This window comes from Pristis pectinata, chromosome 5 (genome assembly GCF_009764475.1).
Source record: "Pristis pectinata isolate sPriPec2 chromosome 5, sPriPec2.1.pri, whole genome shotgun sequence".
NCBI classification, from domain to species: domain Eukaryota; kingdom Metazoa; phylum Chordata; class Chondrichthyes; order Rhinopristiformes; family Pristidae; genus Pristis; species Pristis pectinata.
In genome coordinates, this window is record NC_067409.1 from 12,320,985 (window position 1) to 12,340,755 (window position 19,771).

The window sequence follows — 19,771 nt, forward strand, 5'->3', positions numbered from 1 at the left end:
ACAGGCCCTTCGGCCCACAATGTTGTGCCAAGCCAAATACATGAGTAACAAAATGCCCAACTAAACTAATCCCTTATGCCTATACAATGTCTGCATCCTACCATTTCCCTCACATTCATGTGCCTATCTAAGAGCTTCTTGAACACCCCTATCGTATTTGCCTCCACCACCACCCTAGGCAGCGCCTTCCAGGCACCCAACACTCTCTGGGTAAAAAACTTACTCCACGCATCTCCTTTGAACTTACCCCCTATCATCTCTGGTATTACACATTTCAACCCTAGGGAGAAGATACTGGCTGTCTATCCTATGTCTCTCATAATCTTATAAACCTCCATCAGATCTCCCCTCAGCCTCCAGAGAGAACAACCCAAGTTTGTCCAACCTATCCTCATAGCACATGCCCTCTAATCCAGGCAGCATCTTGGTAAACCTCTTCTGCACCCTCTCCAAAGCCTCCACATCCTTCCTATAATGGGGCAACCAGAACTGAATGCAATATCCAGATGCAGCCTAACTGAAGTTTTATAAAGCTGCAGCATAACTTCCTGACTCTTGAACTCAGTGCCTCGACTAATGCAGGCAAGCATGCCATATGCCTTCTTTACTGCCCTATCAACCTGTGTAGCCACTTTCAGGGAGCTATGAACTTGGACCCCAAGATCCCTCTGCTCATCAACACTGTTAAGGGTCTTGCCATTAACAGTGTACTGTCTCTTTACATTTGATCTCCCAAAGTGCAATACTTCACATTTGGCCGGGTTGAACTCCATCTGCCATTTCTCCGCTCATATTTGCAACTGATCTATATCCCGTTGTATCCTTTGGCAGTCTTCTATGCTATCCACAACACTGCCAATCTTCGTATCATCTGCAAACTTATGAACCCACCCATGTTTAGTTTCATCCAGGTCCATTTATATGCATCACAAACAGCAGAGGTCCCAGTACGGATCCTTGAGGAACACCACTAGTCACAAACCTCCAGTTAGAATAAGTCCCATCGACCACCACCCTCTGTCTTGTACCCTTTAACACTTATTTTGTATTATAAAATCCACATACCGATTCAGCTATCCTTGTGACTGCAGAAACAGTCAAGCCAAAGAGGTCATCTCCCCTAAGGTAGTCTGGAAAGAGTTTCAGCATATTAGCATCTTTTCGGAGACGTGCTATGGGCTCCAGAAGTTTTTGCCACACTCCTGAAAGAGAAAAGTGCAGTTTCCATTGTATATATCAATTTTATATGGCACCTTTGTTTTCCTCATTTATTGTCAAGTTAAGCTTATCTTGCCATTTAAATCCATCTTGGAACCCAAGTTTTGAATTATTTTGCCCTTTAGCAAAACATTTCATTTCTTTACTTTTTAAAATAAGATTTCACAGGAATGTTCACCACAAAAGTGAATTGATCATTACTGTGATCACTGTGTTCTCCCTGTGACCATATGGGTTTCCTCCAAGTGTTCTGTTTTTCTCCCAAGTGCCAAAGACCTGCAGATTTTGTCCGTTAATTGGCCACATTAAATTGCCCCTAGTATGGTTAGGGAGTTGTAGAATTTGTGGGGGGCAGGGGAGGGGGGGGGGAGAGGGGAGAGGGGAGGTGAGGGCAAGGAGTTGATGAGAATGTGAGGAAAACAAAACTGGGATTAACGCAAAACTATTGTGAATGGGTAGTTGATGGCATGGACTTGGTAAACTGGAGGGCCCATGTGATGTTTCCCTCAATGACTCTGAAAAGCTACAGATTTACTACATACAAACTGATCAGTCTTGAGAATTGCTCAGGTTACCAAATTCAAGAATTGAGTCTGTGGATTCTTGGAAGTCCATGTTCCACAGAACAAGACATCCCTTAACTAGATGTAATGTTGCAGAGATCCAAAATGTAGTGGTCTCTTATGAACACGCTCAAAATACCTTTCAGTCTGAAGCTGCCTGCAATGGACTCTTTTCAATCGAAATAAGCCCCAGGTTGATACACAGAAAGAAATAAAGCAGAGAAAACTGTTTCTATTACTTAAGAAATAAAAAGCTCTATTTCATAATGAAATATACTGAGAACACAAAGTGCCAAAATGCCCAAAAAGCACAAAATGTGATTCCATTTATAAACAGTGGATTTGCAGTTTTATTTTGATACTGTAGGTCTGGTGAGATATACTTGGGTTGCGACTGAAATCCAGACTTAGCTTAGAAATCAGTATAAAAATCTGAAAAAGTGAATAATTAAAAAAAAAATCTAGTTTGAAATGTTTTATTCTTACCTTTTGGAGAGCTTCCTGTTAAGACCAGATCCTCATGACCTTGCTCAATGACTCTGACCACAAATTCTGGAACACTATCCTTTTCTTCAATGGAGCAGAGATACCGGCTGCGTTTGTTGGAGTAACGCGTGCTCCAGTAAAACCGACTTGCTTCATAGCCAACCGGGTAGAGTGCTACTGAACTGTGGAAAGAATGCATCTGTTGTGGGAGGAGTTGTCCGATGGCGTGGAAAATTAAGCCTCCAACCCGAAATGTGTGGTTGCGTTCTCCTCGTTGTACAATGCTGGCTACTTGTTTTACTTCATCCCGTTGTACATAAACTCTTCTAAAGACAGCAAAATAGGTCAACTCTTGCTCGTGAGGTCCCTTTGGTTTATGTAATGAGCAGAGCATAGTCTTGTCCTTGAAAAACATACATTGGGCTTTACTGGCACAGGTAAAGTGATAAATATTGGTGCATCTTATCCGATGACATGTACCAGTAGCTCCCATTTTATGACAGAAAACACATTTCATGGAAAGGCCCCGCCTCAAAGCCAACTCAACATTAATCAAGGCGCCAGCTTGTGTTTCATATACTTCTGTGGACCAGAGGGCACAATTTAAGTGGACCCAGAGATCGAGATCAAGATTCAGGAGCCTTGCTGCCCCATCAGTTGTTCCATCACCTTCTTCATGACATAAGCAACATCTCCTATAATCTCGGGGCATGGGTTCAGGCTTTAAGGATGTCCCAAGTTTGTTTAGAAGTTCATCAATTTCCTCTTCAGACACCAGCTTTAAATGTTCTTTAGGAATGACTATTTGAACTCTCCACTTTTTCCACTTCATCCCTTTCCACCTTTTAATGGGACGATTATCATCCAAACCTCCCTGCAGTGATCTCGGCCTAGGTTTCAGCTTCACGGTTACCTTGAGATCTTCAGGCTTTGGATCTTGTTTAAACATCTGCAGGTTAGCTGGTGGGAAATAAACACTGGGAGTCGTTGGAGAAACTGCATTCTCCTGAATCAGTGGAAGGCGATGGACATCCAAAGGAGAGGTGTTGTTGTTGTAATGATGAAATGTGTTTCGCGTCACATCCTTGGGTTGTTGCTCCGCCACTACAGATGGAACTTCCTGCTGATTCAAAATAGACAATTGAATGTGAAGATAATTTATTCCAACTAGAGTCAAGTAAGAACAATCAATCTTCCATTAGATGAGTGCAAACTACTTTAAGTAACATTAGATTGAAACCCTATATTAATTGGACATTGGTGAGGCCAAATTTAGAGTATTATGTGCATTTCTGGTCACCTACCTACAGGAAAGGTATCAATAAGTTTGAAAGAGTGCAAAGAAAATTTACAAGGAGGTTGCTGAGGCTTGAAGACCTGAGTTAGAGGGAAAGGTTGAATAGGTTAGGACTTTATTCCCTGGAGCGCAGGAAAATGAGGAGAAATCTTATTAAGGTGTACAAAATTATGAGATAGATAGGGTGAATGCATACAGGTTTTTTCTCCCCAAGGTTGGGTGAGACTAGAACTAGAGGACATAGGTTTAGGGTGAAAGGTGAAATATATAAGGGGAATCTGAGGGGGACCTTTTTCACGCAGAGGGTGGTGCGAGTGTGGTACGAGCTGCTCGTGGAAGTGGTAGATGCGGGTTCAATTGTAATATTTAAGAGAGGTTTGGATAGGTACATGGATGGGAGAGGTTTGGATAGGTACATGGATGGGAGAGGTTTGGATGGATATGACCCGGGTGCAGGTAGATGGGAATAGGCAGATGAGTAGGTCGGAATGGACTGGGTGGGCAGAAGGGCCTGTTTCTGTCCTGTAGTATTCTATGATTCTATAAAGGCTTACAACTGAGCATCTTGAATGACAACAAATTTCCTCTGCAGGATTTTCCTAGACTTGGGTTGCATATATCTAACCCATCTGAATGAAAAAGACCACTGAAATATTTACAGAAATATAATACAAGATAAACAATAGATCTCTCAACTATTACAATTAAGAGTAGATTTTATGGTGATCATAGTTCTACAACCAATCTCTTGGCTTCTCCTGCTTCCCTCCCTCCCTGTGCACAAACATGCATTTGAAATGTCACACACTGAATTGCTCTATAAACAGTTCAAGCAACCTGAAAGTAAGCCTGATAGTCATAAGTAAGGATTGTGATAGAATGTGGCTCATACGACTGAAAAGCTTTCTTACAAAATCTTTTATGGAAAAAAGTACGCCTCAAGTTCTTATAAAGATATTCTTAAAACAAAAGTGAATTATTTTTCTCATATTTTATGAATCGAAGGGTAGCCATTCAACCCATCAAGTCTATGCTGGCTCTCAAAGAAATCCTATTAGACTGTAAGACATAGGAGCAGAATTAGGCCATTTGGCCTATCGAGTCTGCTCCGTCATTCAACTGTGGCTGATTTATTTTTCCCTCTCAACCCCATTCTCTTGCCTTCTCCCCATAACCTCTGACACCCTTACTAATCAAGAATGTATCAACCTCTGCTTTAAATAAACCCAATGACCTGGCCTTCACAACTAACTGTGGCAATGAATTCCACAGATTTATCACCCAAAAGAAATTCCTCCTCATCATCTCTGTTCTAAAGGGACATCCTTTTATTCTGAGGCTGTGCCCTCTGGTCCTAGACTCTCCCACTACTGGAAACATCTCCTTCCCACGTCCACTCTATCCAGGCCTTTCCATATCCAGGCCTATTAATCCCATTTCCCTGTAATCTCTTCTCTGAGTCCATCAATGCCTTTGGGATTTGGAAGGAAACCAAAGGACCCAGGGGAAGAAATTCCTGCCATTTAAATGCAACCAATATCCAATTCCATTATTTGATAAGCAGAATTCTTTTTTCAAATATCACTAGTTTTTACATGACATTATGTAAAAGCATTCTATCTGCCAGTGAAATTCACCAAAAGCGAATATAGACTCATGGTTCTCCTCACTATGAAAGTCGATCTTTTACCATGAAGCATTTCATCACATACATTTTAAAACCAATTTTTGTCATATTTGACACTATTTTACTCTTACCTATTCAAATAGACTCACAATATTTTAATATTAATTGACAGGATACAGTATGATTCTTTAAAATATATGGCGAAAACTCAAAAGTTGCCAACTGAATGTGCACTTATGCAAGCTTAATTTTAAAACTGTTCTTTTTAAAAATTAAAAAAATTTTTTTATTTACAGCGTGGTAACAGGCCCTTCCGGCCCAACGAGTCCATGCCGCCCATTTTAAACCCATAGTAACCTACCCGTACGTCTTTTGGAATTCTTATTCTGGAAAAGTATTTTATTCATTACCTTTGAATCCGGAGTTTTTGCTTGTGTGGCCATTGCATACTGCACAAAACAACTATTGCTACAAAAGACAATATCGGTCTCTGCTTTTCCTGTTCCATCTCTTGAATCCTGAGGGAAGGAATACAAAAGGTTTATAATAGTGTTTTGACAGAAATATATACAAATGTTCCCTCAAGAATTACAAAAATGAGGAATTCCTGTCAAAATAGAAACAATCAAAACAGTAATCACACAATTGGCAAGTAGGCTTCGTACTGTAGAAAATTGTTAAATGTATGTACTCAAAACGTCGCAAAAATGCATTGCAAATTGGCTCAGGGAGGACACATAGGACAGTACCACTTTATTTATGAAGCTGAAAGAATGCTTAACTGTTTTATTAGAAAAGGTTTTTATGCTACACTTGGATTTGGTGGCGTGTATGCTGAATAGGTTTAGTACTTAATTTTAAATTAAAAAATTCATCAGACAAAATAAATTAAGATGAACATACTTTAAAAATAATGATAAAATGGATACTTTAACCGCATGCTAACACTGGTCATTATGGATGTGGTGGGCCAAATGGCCTGTTTCCATGCTGTAAGACTCTATGACTTTTATTCAAAGACAAACTCTTAGGGACTTCTGTTGCTTATATTCATTTGATTTTTAAAAAAAATATATTGAACAAGTAAGAGCAAAGAGTCTTAGTAAGGCATAGTGCCATTCAAATGAATGCATAGATCAATGAGATTAGAAATTAGACTGATGGATATGTTCATGAAGAGCAATTGGTTTCATTAGGTTTCAGTGCTTGAACTCTGCCTTATTAACAAACATGTAGCCCATAATTGTCCCCTTGAGAAGCAACATTATTTAACCTGGTGTTACCAGATGATTCACCATGCCTTAAAGCCCATCAACCACTTTCAGTCAGATTGTTCTTTTAACATCAAACAGTACAGTACAGGAAAAGGCCCTTCGGCCCACCATGTCTGCACCGACCATGATGTCAATCTAAACTAATCCCATCTGCCTGCATCTGGTCCATATCTCTCTATTCTCTGCCTGTTCATGTGTCTGTCTAAATGCCTTTCAGGTTGCGATTGAATTTTTTTCCCCTTCAAACCCTCTTTGGTTTCCCTATCTTCTAATTCTTCTGCCATCTACCTTAAATTTATGTCCTCTAGCTATCATTCTTCTCGTTCACTGTCTACATCTGTGTAATTCATCCCTCCCCAGTCTCCTACGTTTCAAAAACAAAACACTCCAACCTAGTCACTCTTTCTTCTTTACTATAATTCTCCAGTCCTTGAATATCTCCTCTGCAACCTCTCTAGTGCTCTCAGGGTTGAAAACTTTGATCGATATCCGTCACTACCTTTGCTATGATATTGCATTATATGGTGAAGCAACTGCATGCAGTCACTGAAGTGTTGTGTATCAATATAATATTGCCACATTATTAATGCTTTTTGTAAATACAAATAGACAAAAATCTTTGAAACAAAGTACTTTCATTAATTCACCAAATTTTGCAACTTCCCATTCAAGTTGATCCATTAATAATGTAGCATAAGATTTAAAGTGTGTATAGTAATTCTGCAGTAAATATGGCTTGTTGCATAAAATAACATACCTGCTTATTATATGGAAGATCTGTGAGTGTCTTCCGTACACCATTACCAAGCACCACAACATCACAATGACGGCACCATTGAGGTTTAGAGGTGGTGGAGCTGTTCATGACTGCTCGATTATCTGCTTTGAGCGCCACTGTGCCTGCTAGGGAAGACAACTGGGTGAAAACAAAATAGCACAAGCCATCTCCCCTGCACTTACTATGAACTTCACAGATCATTTAAAAACTGTCAGCCATTTAATCCACAAAAGACTAATGAAGGGGACCTTCCTAAACTGCACTGAACCTCTCTCCCAATCAGAGTAGCCATCATTGACAATTAGGTAAATTTTAGAAGTGGTATTGCAGACTATTTCATTGTACCATTAGATTCACGTTACTGAAACAGTTTTCATTTTTCCTTAGCTGCGCATCTTTTAAATGGTCAGTACAGGTTTGATTGTTGTTCATTTTATAAAATGCTACAGTCACGCATAATGCCTATCAGTAAATATTTCTTAAGCTGCTTCTCCCAGGGAGTTGACAAAAAGCATATAAAAGCACAAATGTTGTAAATCTGATATATAGTTCTTAAATCATTGAGCATGAGTAGAGAAAAGAGTGGCCTTACCAACAATGTTAACTATGCCAATGAGATTAAACAACTAAACTTACCATGGGGAGGAATCATATATGGGAGACTTGAAGGTCCAACAGGTCTCATAATCTTGACAGGGCCAGTAAATCCAGGGTGGGAAGCTTGAGCCATAAGCGATGGCCTACTTTCAAAGGTTTGGTTGAACTTGTATGCATTTATCAAAGGCATTGGAGATGGTTCAGGTCCACTGCTGACTTCATAACTGTTGGGAACTTTAACACGCAGGAGATCAGCCACTGCTGCCACAACACCACTAATGTCCTAATTTTGAAGAAATAATTTTTTTATTAGATATTGTTATCAACTGCTAAAGGATGCTTTTGCTAATTTTATCATCCAAAATCATTGAAATATGGAATAATGTGGAGCAAAAACAGAAATAAGAACTGTAGTTCAAGATTTTAAAATGACTTTCATGGATGAACAGCAAGTCAGTGCGGGATGAGGTAGGGCTTTTAATTCAGGACAAGTATAAAGTTCACCATTCAGACAGAAAACAGAAAATACACAAAATATTTAATTAAATATGATCTCGTAGCACCATCTCACCTCAGCTGCAGTTGGAGTCAATGTAAGTGCTACGGACACAAAGCCAATTTTAGGTCCATTTTGGGACTGTGCAAACTGATTTTTAAAATACATAGATGAACCCATATTGCCGAAGGTTGGCTCCATCTTAACTTCACTCCGTCTAGCTTCTGAACCTGAAATCAGAACAGAAACGCATCATTGTTTGGAAAATCTTATGAGAAAAAAATCTCACTGCCCATACTATAAATGACAATTTTCATAATTCGGAAATAAAGTTTGTGTGTGTTTGTGAGTGCATGTGCGCACACTTGTGAGAGAGCGACGGAAAACAAGAGAGCGCGCGAGCAGGGGGGGGGTAAAGAGAAAAATTTTATGGTAATTCTACTATGCAATAGGAATGTCACCAAATTTCAAGGGTCACATTTCACTAAACTGATGTTAATACAGAACAGAATGCATTTACTGCTCAATGTAATTTAAATCTAACTTATTATGATATTGATAAAGATAACATTCTAACATCCATTCTGATGACATCTGAAAGGACTTATTGCCCATGTTGTTCTCAGTCAAAATGAAACAAAATCAAAATAAGTAGAATAGCAAGCAGGTCCAGGACAGGAGTGCAACAACAGTCCACTCTAAAAAGCAGAGTTCAGAATAGGTCCTGCACTAGTTGCAAACAAACAACTTTCTTTTGATTTTGTCCTTGCATTTAGTCAATGCACTTTACCAGGAATCTAATGTCACCACATTTTCCAAAGCCAAAATATAGTGTCACTCTAAAAAAAAGTTTTCAAATCATCTATGTTTTCCATGCAGAAGCTCATTTTCTTGTTTTGTTTTTAATTTGAAACCATTTAGATTGTTTACCCTTACTTCAACATTCCAGCTGACATTTCATAACATTTTAGCTATTCTAGATGATCATAAACAAATTCTCTTTTCCTCTTAGGCTTTCAATCAACTTGATACTTTCAGATTACTCCATGTCCCTAAAATTGCTGATGGAACATCTCACTGGTACCGAGATACTGGACAACAAGGAGATCTCTGGGTAAATTACATCCAACAACAGACATTTCCAAGATCCAGAATCTGATTGGTTATCAGATGTCTTTCTTTGCTGAGACTATGTAGTAAGTGTAGAAATACCCTGGAAGCTTATTGCCACATGCATCTTTGCCAAATATTATTTACCCAAAATAAGCCTCAGAAGAAAGGAGAAAATTTAGATAAAACTTATTGACTTAACTCACGTCCTATGGATGAATCCGTTTGATCAAAACAACAATTAAGATATTCTTTAACAATAGGAAATTTATACTCCGCAGTGCAATGCATCATTTTTTTTGACTCCACTTAATCATTAAATAATTTCTGTGAAACTCAGTTTAATTTGCAATAGTGACCAGGTATGACAAAGAAGTGTAGAGCCCAGTGTCCAATAACACACTTCCTCGAGATCAACTGTATCCATTAGACAAGCTTAGAACATAGAACAATTACAGCACAATTCAGGCCCTTGGCCCACAAAGCTGTGCCGAACATGTCCCTACCCTAGAAATTACTAGGCTTACCCAGAGCCCTCTATTTTACTCAGCTCCATGTACCCATCTAAGAGTCTCTTGAAAGACCCTATCGTACTGCTTGTTCATAGGTCGAAGAGTAGATACATCTTCTCAATAGTTCCATCTAAACATTTATTATGCATAGATTGTCTAAGATATGTGATGTCAATGGATATTTTAGTGTGACACGCTAGATCAGAGAGAAGATCAACCAAGTTTCTGATCCTTTTTGATTCTGTTAACAACAAAATATTTTTGCCGTATTATTTTGGACTTTATTCAACAGGTGCCCCATCATCTGGATGACAGGGCAAGATGTTAAGAAAACTTTCAAGTGTGATCAAACAGCTTGATAATTAATAATACTATTGACTAATACCCCCTTACCTTTGCCAGTGGAACTTGGAAGCATGGGAATGACTGGGGATGGAGCTGGGTCTGGTGGCTCTTCTTTCACCAGGGACAGATCAGGATATCTGCTGACCTCCTTACCCACCACACTTTCAGGAGACGATGATGCTACAAAGCTATCTGGGGAGTCACGATCGTCATCACCACAATGGTCTTGACCTCTGTAAGGAATAGTGTGTTGTTTGTGATATAAATAAAGAGTATAACCAAGTATTTTAAAACAGCAAATGTCAATTTATTAGTGACTTTCCTACTTTGTGTTTACCCAGAAGGTAATTTTAACATGTAGAAGTAGGGAGCAAGCATTTTATGACGATGACACTAATTAGTGAAATAAGCAATTCAGCAACAAGACTGAACAACCTGGGTCTATCCATTCCTTTAAACAATAAAACACAATGGAAAATATTTATTGCAGTGCTATCATAAATTTTCTTAAATGAAATGCCAAACCTTAGTTCCTCATGGTTGTTATGAGGTGGAGTTGGTAGGGAGGCAGGAACATCAACTGTTTTCGGTCCATGGGCCAAAGCTCTTGCCAATAAATCATCCTCAGGTCTAAAAGGTAGCTGGTACTGTTTTGGCCCAAGGCCTTTGGTCACTAAAAATACAAATATCCATTTGTTGAGTAACCCAATTTAAAGGTCTAAGAGAACAACAGATCGTTAAGCCTGTTGCGAACTACCAAGGAAAATATTATGAGGGAAGGAATTACAGAATAACACAACTGTGTGAGCCAATAATGAAACCTTCAACTTTCCCCTTCAAAATAACTCTAATGTCATGGTTCTTGTTTTAATAAAGGAAATATGAAAAATGCAGATTTAATTTTCAGATATGTGGTGCAGTTGTGAAAATTCAAATTAAAATTCTCAAAATTTAGACACCCCACTTGAGTTTTTTTTTAAATCTCTCCTAGATCAAGACTTTCCCTCCACCATCTCATCTTCCTGCTTCCCAATCACTACCTTCACTAACATGTGGAAACTCTTCTCAAATGTCAATTCTACTTCCAGGGGAGAAGGGGAATGCGTAGTCAGAAATAACCTTGTGGGGATTATTTGACTTTGTAGAACAGGGCACTGAGACTTTCCCCAAACTGCATCAGAAACGTGTATAAGCATACAACCTACATTACCCTTGGGATCTAAAAAAGCAAATTTACCACTTTTGCATTAAGGAAATATTTTAAATTTTTGAAATGGCAATCATGCCACACTGCCTTTGCCATAAAATGGCCACCATATGGTCTTGCAGCCAACAGTGGGAGTAGATATTCTTACAATTGATATGGAATATTTATCTTTTCTGTAAACACAAAACACCTTCAAGTGCAACTGACTAGCACTGAACTATGTATAGAAAAAAAATCAACACATTGGATTGTTTTCCCATTTCAACTGTGACTTATGCAATATAACAGTATACTTCTGATACTCTAACTGAATAAATCGAAGCACAATTGAATCTCCCTACCATCATGATGTACAATTACTCCTGGTTTTCCAGAAAGCTCCTCAGTTGTAGCAAAACCATTCACCATCTTCTGTCTAGCCACAGGTGGTGGTGTAGGAGGCAAGGAAGCTGGTGGGGTGGGAGGATTGCTAAGGTTGTTCTGTTGTGCCAAACAAAAAAAAATTAAACTGTTGCTGTCTTACCTGAAAAACAAAGTCCTTTTGTACCTTTTATAAGATCAACATTTTATCATAGAAAGATGTGGTTTCCTGCAAACTTTGACATGTATTTCAAGACAAACTTAACTGAAACAGCATCTTTTACACAAGTACAGCTCAAAGAACTCTGATATCTGCAACTGATTCACTGTGGTTTCATACAACACAGATGAAGTCCCCCATTACTTTGACTTGCAGTTGCTTTGTAGGAATCCAGCTAGTGATATGCCAGACACTGGAATTTGGCATTTACATTATACACAATAGAGAAATGAATATCACACAAGGCTTTCAGTGATGCAGGAAACATTGAAACATCAGCTTATTTTGACCTGGTCGCAGTTGGCCAGAGTCTTCTGCCATTGCCTGACAGTTGAAATTGAGAACAGAAAGGGAGGACTCCAATTCTGGAAGGTCAAAGTAACACTGTTTTCCAGGATCTGGACTGAAGTAGCATCACCACGTGCATTCAGAAGTCATTCTATTTTTGCATGTTGATAGGAATGATGTTGAAGAAATAGTTTGTGGGGATGGGGTTCAGCAAGTAAATTTGAAGTTAGTCTTGAAAACCAGCATTTCAGTACTGACATCTCCAAAGGAAATGTTGAAATGTCCTGAAAAAATGCAAGATAAATTTTGAGCAGGCTATTAAGAGTAGGATATACACAATGAAAGGTAGGATCCCAAGAAGTACTGAGCAGAGAGATCTTGGTGTTGGGCAAGCATCATCTGGACCTCAAACAGTGGAAACCACAACCCTGATCCAAGAATACACTGATAGCCTTGGACAGCCTATGTTGTCAAAGTCCTTTTAACTATCTCTAAAGATTAGAGATTTAGAAACAGTTGAAATACAATTGCAGATAAAATACATTTATTGTAAATTAATTTAAAATGAATATAAAATGAGATAATATAAGTGAGGGTTGGAAGGTGACAAATGAATGGGGCTATACTAGATATACCAGCCATGGCTGATGTAAAGGAGAGAGACCAAGTACATAAAGTATTTTGCCACTTAACTCAGGTTACTCAGACACTATCCCTGAGCTGTGGCAAGTCCAGGGAAGAAGCTAGCAGCTGATCTCTGGTGTATTCAATACTTCTGTGCTGCAAGCCCAGGCATAGATATTACAAATGCACTGATCTATGGGAAGTACATAGTGGTTCTCATCTGAACTGCTGGGCAAAGGTCAAGTATGATCTGGCTTGCTATGTAATAACATATGTTGGTGAATAGATACAGGTTACAATTTGTAATCAGATACTTATGAAGAAAAATGAGGCAAATTTTGTAAATGTTTTCACTCAAAACAATCTGAAAAATTAATTTTAAATCCAACTGACGGCCTTTGGAAATAACCTGAACCTATGTCCTTTATCTATTGTTATATCTGAACAGATTCATATGCAGGTTGATTTCAGCCCTTAAAAATACTAGTGATAACAACAACAACAACCTTTTTAATCAGTACACAACATACATACCTTGTAAATCAACTGAGAGTAATAATCTGGGACACTGTCAAGAGCAGCACTTCCAAAAGACCCAGTTAGCAGATTATCACCATTTAACTGTCCACTACCATAGGGAGGAAAGTAAGCAAAATTCACACTGATTGTTGGCTCCAGCAATGGAAGAAGAGTCAGTTGCTGATAGAAAAGAAAAGAAAGTATAAACATAACTTTATTACATTCAGACTTTTCCCTTTACAATCCCATTTTTATGATTTGGATCTTTCTCAAAATCATTTTCTTCTTGCTGTATTATAAAAATAAATCTCAAATGATTTATTAATTCATCACATTGGAATTAGAGGACTGCTTTGTCACCCCACGTACAAAAGAAAGCATTTCAAATCAAATTGAAATTTAGTTGAACAACTTAAGGAGGTAAAAACGATTAGAATGGACCTCTTCCAATTTTTCTGTCAGGACTGCTGATCGTGGCATTAATGCACTTTTTTTTCCCCCCCTTTTAAATCTATGCTTGACAGTAAAGCTATCAATTAACAGTATGCCCAATGAACTGCAATTAAAGCAATCAATTCCAAGATTTTATAGATTCTGTAATCGTTCCCACAGATCATAAGGTAGTAACTGGAGCAACACTATGGATGGCACAGCAGTTAGTGCTGCTGCCTCTCAGCTGCAGATATCCGATTTCAATCTTGACCTTAGGTGCTATTTGTGTGGAGTTTGCACATTCTACATGACCCTGTGGGTTTCCCCTGGGTGTCTCAGTTTCCTCCCACATGCCGAAGATGTGCTGGTTGATGTTGGTATGGTAACTGTCTATTGTAAATAGCCCCAAGTGTTGATAAGTGGCAAGAGAAGGTGGGTGGTGGTGGAGTGGAGTTGATGGACTTCTGGCATTAGTGTAGACATGCACTTGATGGTTGGCGTGGCCATAGGAGTGAGCTGAAGAGCCCCTTTCCATGTTCAACGACTCTATAACTAATTAAGAAAGAGGGACAGAGGAAACAGAACTACGGGCAGTTCTGACATCAGTACAGGCAACCCCCATGTTATAGCCATTTGGGTAAAGGAAATTCATCCTTACAGAATTCACTTCTAAAAATTTGGGATACAGAATAAAATTCACCCTCACGTAATGTTAAAAAAACATTAAAAAATCAATACAAAATTTATTTTCTTTCAACTCAGGTTTCCTGATGCACGCGCAGGTGACACAGCTTTGTGTTATGGAAAATTGTGATACCACCTGTTTTTCTAAGAACACAATCCTCCCATAATGCGGGGATCACCTGTAGTGGAGAAATTGCTGGAATATTATTAATGAAGTGGTTGCAGGGCACTTAAAAAAATATGATTGGATCAAAATGGCTGATACTAAGGTAGGTATCATGGGCTGTGAGGAGCACATACAGAGGCCTCAGAAGATATAGACAAGCAAAGTGAATGAGTGAGGATATGGCAGATGGAATATGGTGGAAAAATATCAAGTCATCTTACTTGGGTAAGAAAATTAAAGACAGTTTTTTTTAATGCTGAGAGACTACAAGTTGTTGGTGTTCAAATGAACCCGAGTATCCTTGTACATAAATCACTCAAACTTAACGTGCACATACAGCAACGATTAGGAGTGCAAATAGTGTGTCAGTCTTAATTGATGGAGGATTTGTGTACAACAGTAAAAGAGGTCTTACTGAATTTAAGTAACACCCAGGTGAGACTGTACTTGGCCTCCTTACCCAAGGAAGGATATACTTGCAATAGAGTGGAACAAAGATTGATTCCTGGGAATGGGGACGGGGTGTGGTAGGAAAGAGGCCACAAGAAGAGAATTAAGCAGGCTGGGTCTATACTCATGAGTTTTAAAGAATAAGAGGTGAAGAATAAGAAATGCCTACCTGCTTTAACTGGTTCATTAGAACATCAGTATTAGGATAGATTGCATGCCTGTCTTCCTCATCTTTTCTTCGTTTTTTATAACGTGACGCTGTCTTCTCAGCCGTTTTCTGCGATCGTTTGTTTTTTGGACGCTTCTTTTCTTCCTCTGAATCCTTCCTTTGCAGCTGAATCATCTTTCCATCAAAGTTATATCCACTTGGTGGACTCTGCATTCCAACACAGAGATCAGAAGCTAATTTTTTTTCTTTTGAAATACGAATTAAAATGAAACATATGATGCTTAATATAACCCAAATCCTAAACCAAACACTACACAGAATAATATTTAAAAGGTTCAATATGGGCGAACTTATCGTTTTCTGAACTTTGTTTTCTTTGGTCTCAAGCTACGCAGTAAGTTGGTCAATTCTTTCCTTAACCCAACACAAGCCAAACATTTTTCTTCAGCTGTTTTCTCTTCCAGATAAATTCTTTTCATATGTAAAAATTAATCAGCAACTCCTATAGGCAGACATCTCCATAGCCATTAAGATTGCCGTAGGGGATTTTTGGGTCACTAATAGCTCCTTTTGCTTGAAACTTAGTCATGCACAATTTCAAGACTGAAATACAATTCTCTCATTTAAAAATGAACCTAAGGATGTTTGAAACTATAGGTAATGGACCAGATTTGAAATATGCAGTTTGTTGTTATACAAACTGATTAGAGATCAGTATTATGGAAAGTTTTGGCTAACTTTAACAATACAAGTTCTTTGAAAGAGCTATTTTTAGATAGATTAAGATATATCTATGTCACATGTACATCGAAACACACAGTGAAATACATCTTTTGCGTAGAGTGTTCCGAAGGCAGCCCGCAAGTGTCGCCATGTTTCTGGAGCCAACATAGCATGCCCATAACTTCCTAACCCGTACAAGCTTTGGAATGTGGGAGGAAACTGGAGCACGTGGAGGAAACCGAAGCAGACATGGGGAGAACGTACAAACTCCTTACAGACAGCAGCCGGAATTGAACCTGGTTCCCTAGCGCTGTTATAGTGTTACGCTAACTGCTAGACTACCATGCCTGCCTAATGAATGCAGGTAGTCTTAACAGATGTCCAAAATGAATTGGCAGAGACCACCTAAAATCAATTACAATCTGTGCAAGCTCTCTGTTACTGTACTATCTCTACTTTAACTTCTTGCTCTCCCCTATTAAAAATGTATCAACACAAAATAAATCTTTGTGAAACATTTTCAATAATTAATTTACTTTGTGGAAGAATAAATGAAAACAAGTATCATGATCAGGAAAAACAAATCTCTGGAAATGAATATACTTTGACCATATTACATCAAGGATGTAATGCTGAGGCTTTATAAGGCATTGGTCAGACCACATTTGGAGCACTGTGAGCAGTTTTGGGCCCCATATCTAAGGAAGGATGTGCTGGCATTTGAGGGGGCCCAAGGGGGTTTACAAGAATGATCCCTGGAACGAAAGGGTTAACACACGAGGAGCATTTGAATGGCTCTGGGCTTGTACTCACTGGAGTTTAGAAGGATGAGGGGGATCTCACTGAAATCTACCGAATATTGAAAGGCCTGGATAATGTGGACGTGGAGAGGATGTTTCCAGTAGTGGGAGAGTCTAGGACCAGAGGGCACAGCCCCAGAGAAGGGTGTCCCTTTAGAACAGAGATGAGGAGGAATTTCTTTAGCCAGAGGGTGGTGAATCTGTGGAATTCATTGCCACAGATGGCTGTGGAGGCCAAGTCATTGGGTATACTTAAGGCAGAGGTTGATAGGTTTGATTAGTAAAGGCGTCAAATGTCAGAGGGAGAAGGCAGGAGAATGGGGTTGAGAGGGAAAAATAAGTCAGCCATAATCAAATGGTGGAACAGACTCAAAGGGCTAAATGGCCTCATGGTCTTACACCTTGGTCAGCATGGGCACGTTGGGCTTAAATGCCTGTTTCTGTGCTCTATAACTCTAGGTCTAATCTATATCCTTTTATGCCTAGGTGATGCAAATGCTCATCTAGATGCTTCTTGAATTTTGTTAACCTGCCTCCACCATCCCCTCAGGGAGTGCGTTCTAGATTCCGACCACCCTGTAGGTGGAAAAAGTTCTTCCACCGATCTTCTCTAATCCTCTTGCCATTTATTTAAACCTATGCCTTTAGCTTTAAAGCCTCTGCTATGGGGAATAGTTTCCTTCCATCTACCCCATCTATGCTGCTCATAATTTTGTAGGTCCATCAGTCTCCCCTGCTCCAAGGAAAACAATCTGGCATATCCAGTCTCTCCTTATAACTTAGCATCACAGGAAATATCCTGGCAAATATCTCTTCTACATCCACTCCAGTGCAATGATGTCCTTCCCACAGTGCGGTGACCAGAAATGTACACAATACTCTAGCTGTGGCCTAAGCAATGTTTTATAAAGCTGAATCATAATCTCCCTGTTCTTATATTCTATGTCCTGGCAAATGAAGGCAAGTATCCTATACGTCTTCTACACCATCTTATCTACCTGTGCTGCCACCTGCATAGCTCCTTGGACTTGAACATCAACATCCTATTGTTCCTCAATATGACCTATGGCCCTACTATTCAGTGTGTATGCCCTACCCTTAGCAGTGCTCCCAGAATGCATCAACTTGCGTATCAGAATTAAATTCTTTATCTCCTTGCCCTACTCATTTTACCATCAGATCAGTATCATTCTGCAGCCTAGGATTATCTTCCTCAATATCAACACCATCAATTTGTGTGATCTGAGACAGGAAAAGGATGGTAGGGTGAAGGAACCATGGTTAACAAGAGAGGTGGAACATTTAGTCAAGAGGAAGAAGGAACCATACTAAAGGTTTAGGAAGCAAAAATCAGACGGGGGTTTTGAGTGTGACAGGGTAGCCAGGAAGGAGCTTAAGAAGGGACTTAGGAGAGCTAGAATGGGACACGAGAAGGCCTTCCTGAGTAGGATTAAGGAAAACTCCAAGGTGCTCTACATGTACGTGAAGAGCAGGAGGATGACTATGGTGAGGTTAGGACTGCTCAGGGATAAAGGGGGAAGCATGTGCCTGGAGGCGGAGGAGGTAGGGAAGGTCCTCAATGACTACTTTCCTTCAGTGTTCACCAGAGAGAGGGACTTAGATGAATGTGAAGTCAGCATAGAGTATGTTAAGCTTAAGAAAGAGGCAGTGTTGGAGCTTCTGAAAAACATTAGGATAGACAATTCCCCAGGGCTGGACAGGATATACCCCAGGTTAGTATGGGAAGTGAGTATGGATTGCTAGGGCATTGATGATAATCTTTACATCCATCCTGGATGCAGGAATGGTACCAGAAGATTGCAGGATGGCAATTGTTGTTCCATTGTTCAAGAAAGATAATCAGGATAATCCTGGGAATTACAGACCAGTGAGGCATACGTCAGTGGTGGGCAAGCTATTGCAGAGGATTCTTGAGAATAGGATTTACAAGCATTTAGAGAAGCATAGTCTTATTAGAGATAGTCAGCATGGCTTTGTGAGGGGCAGGTCATGCCTCATGAATCTAATTGAGTTTTCAGGAGGTGACAAAACAAATTGATGAAGGTAGAGCGGTGGATGTGGTGTATATGGATTTTAGTAAGGCGTTTGACAAGGTTCCCCATTGGAGGCTCATCCAAAAAATCATGAGGCATGGGATCCATGGAAACTTGGCTGCATGGATTCAGAATTGGCTTGGCCAGAGAAGGCAGAGGGTGTAATAGATGGTGCGTATCCTGCCTGGAAGTTGGTGTTCTGCAGGGATCTGTTCTGGGACCCCAACTCTTTGTGATTTTTATAAATGACTTGGATGAGGAAGTGGAAGGGTAGATTTGTAAATTTGCAGATGACATGAAGGTCGGTGGTGTTGTGGATAGTGTAGAAGGTTGTCATAGGTTACAACAGGATATAGACAGGATGCAGAGCTGGGCAGGGAAGTGGCAGATCAAAAGTGTGAAGTGAAACACTTTGGAAGATCGAGCTTGAAGGCAGACTACAAGGTTACTGGCTGGATTCTTAGCAGTGTGGAGGAACAGAGGGATCTTGGGGTCCAAGTCCATAGATCCCTCAAAGTTGCCATGCAAGTTGATAGGGTGGTTAAAGCAGCGTATGGTGTGCTGGCCTTCATTAGTCAGGGGATTGAGTTCAAGAGCTGCGAGGTAATGTTCTGGTTAGACCATGCTTAGAGTATTGTGTTCTGGTCACCTGATTAAGAGAAGGATGTGGAAGCTTTAGAGAGGGTGCAGAGGAGATTTACCAGGATGCTGCCTGGATTAGAGAACATGTCTTATGAGGAAAGGTTTAGCGAGCTAGGGCTTTAATCTTTGG

At 39.6% G+C, this 19,771-nt stretch overlaps 1 protein-coding gene across 1 annotated transcript in view; it reads right to left on the reverse strand.

The window, feature by feature from the left end:
* LOC127571029 (histone-lysine N-methyltransferase 2C-like) overlaps window positions 1–19,771 on the reverse strand; it is a 355,346-nt gene that overhangs the window by 16,411 nt on the left and 319,164 nt on the right. The window contains 11 exon segments of the mRNA XM_052017016.1: window positions 1,066–1,202; window positions 2,268–3,390; window positions 5,602–5,709; window positions 7,223–7,365; window positions 7,880–8,123; window positions 8,412–8,566; window positions 10,352–10,536; window positions 10,829–10,976; window positions 11,852–11,990; window positions 13,537–13,701; window positions 15,423–15,629. Coding sequence (XP_051872976.1) covers window positions 1,066–1,202; window positions 2,268–3,390; window positions 5,602–5,709; window positions 7,223–7,365; window positions 7,880–8,123; window positions 8,412–8,566; window positions 10,352–10,536; window positions 10,829–10,976; window positions 11,852–11,990; window positions 13,537–13,701; window positions 15,423–15,629 — 2,754 coding nt within the window.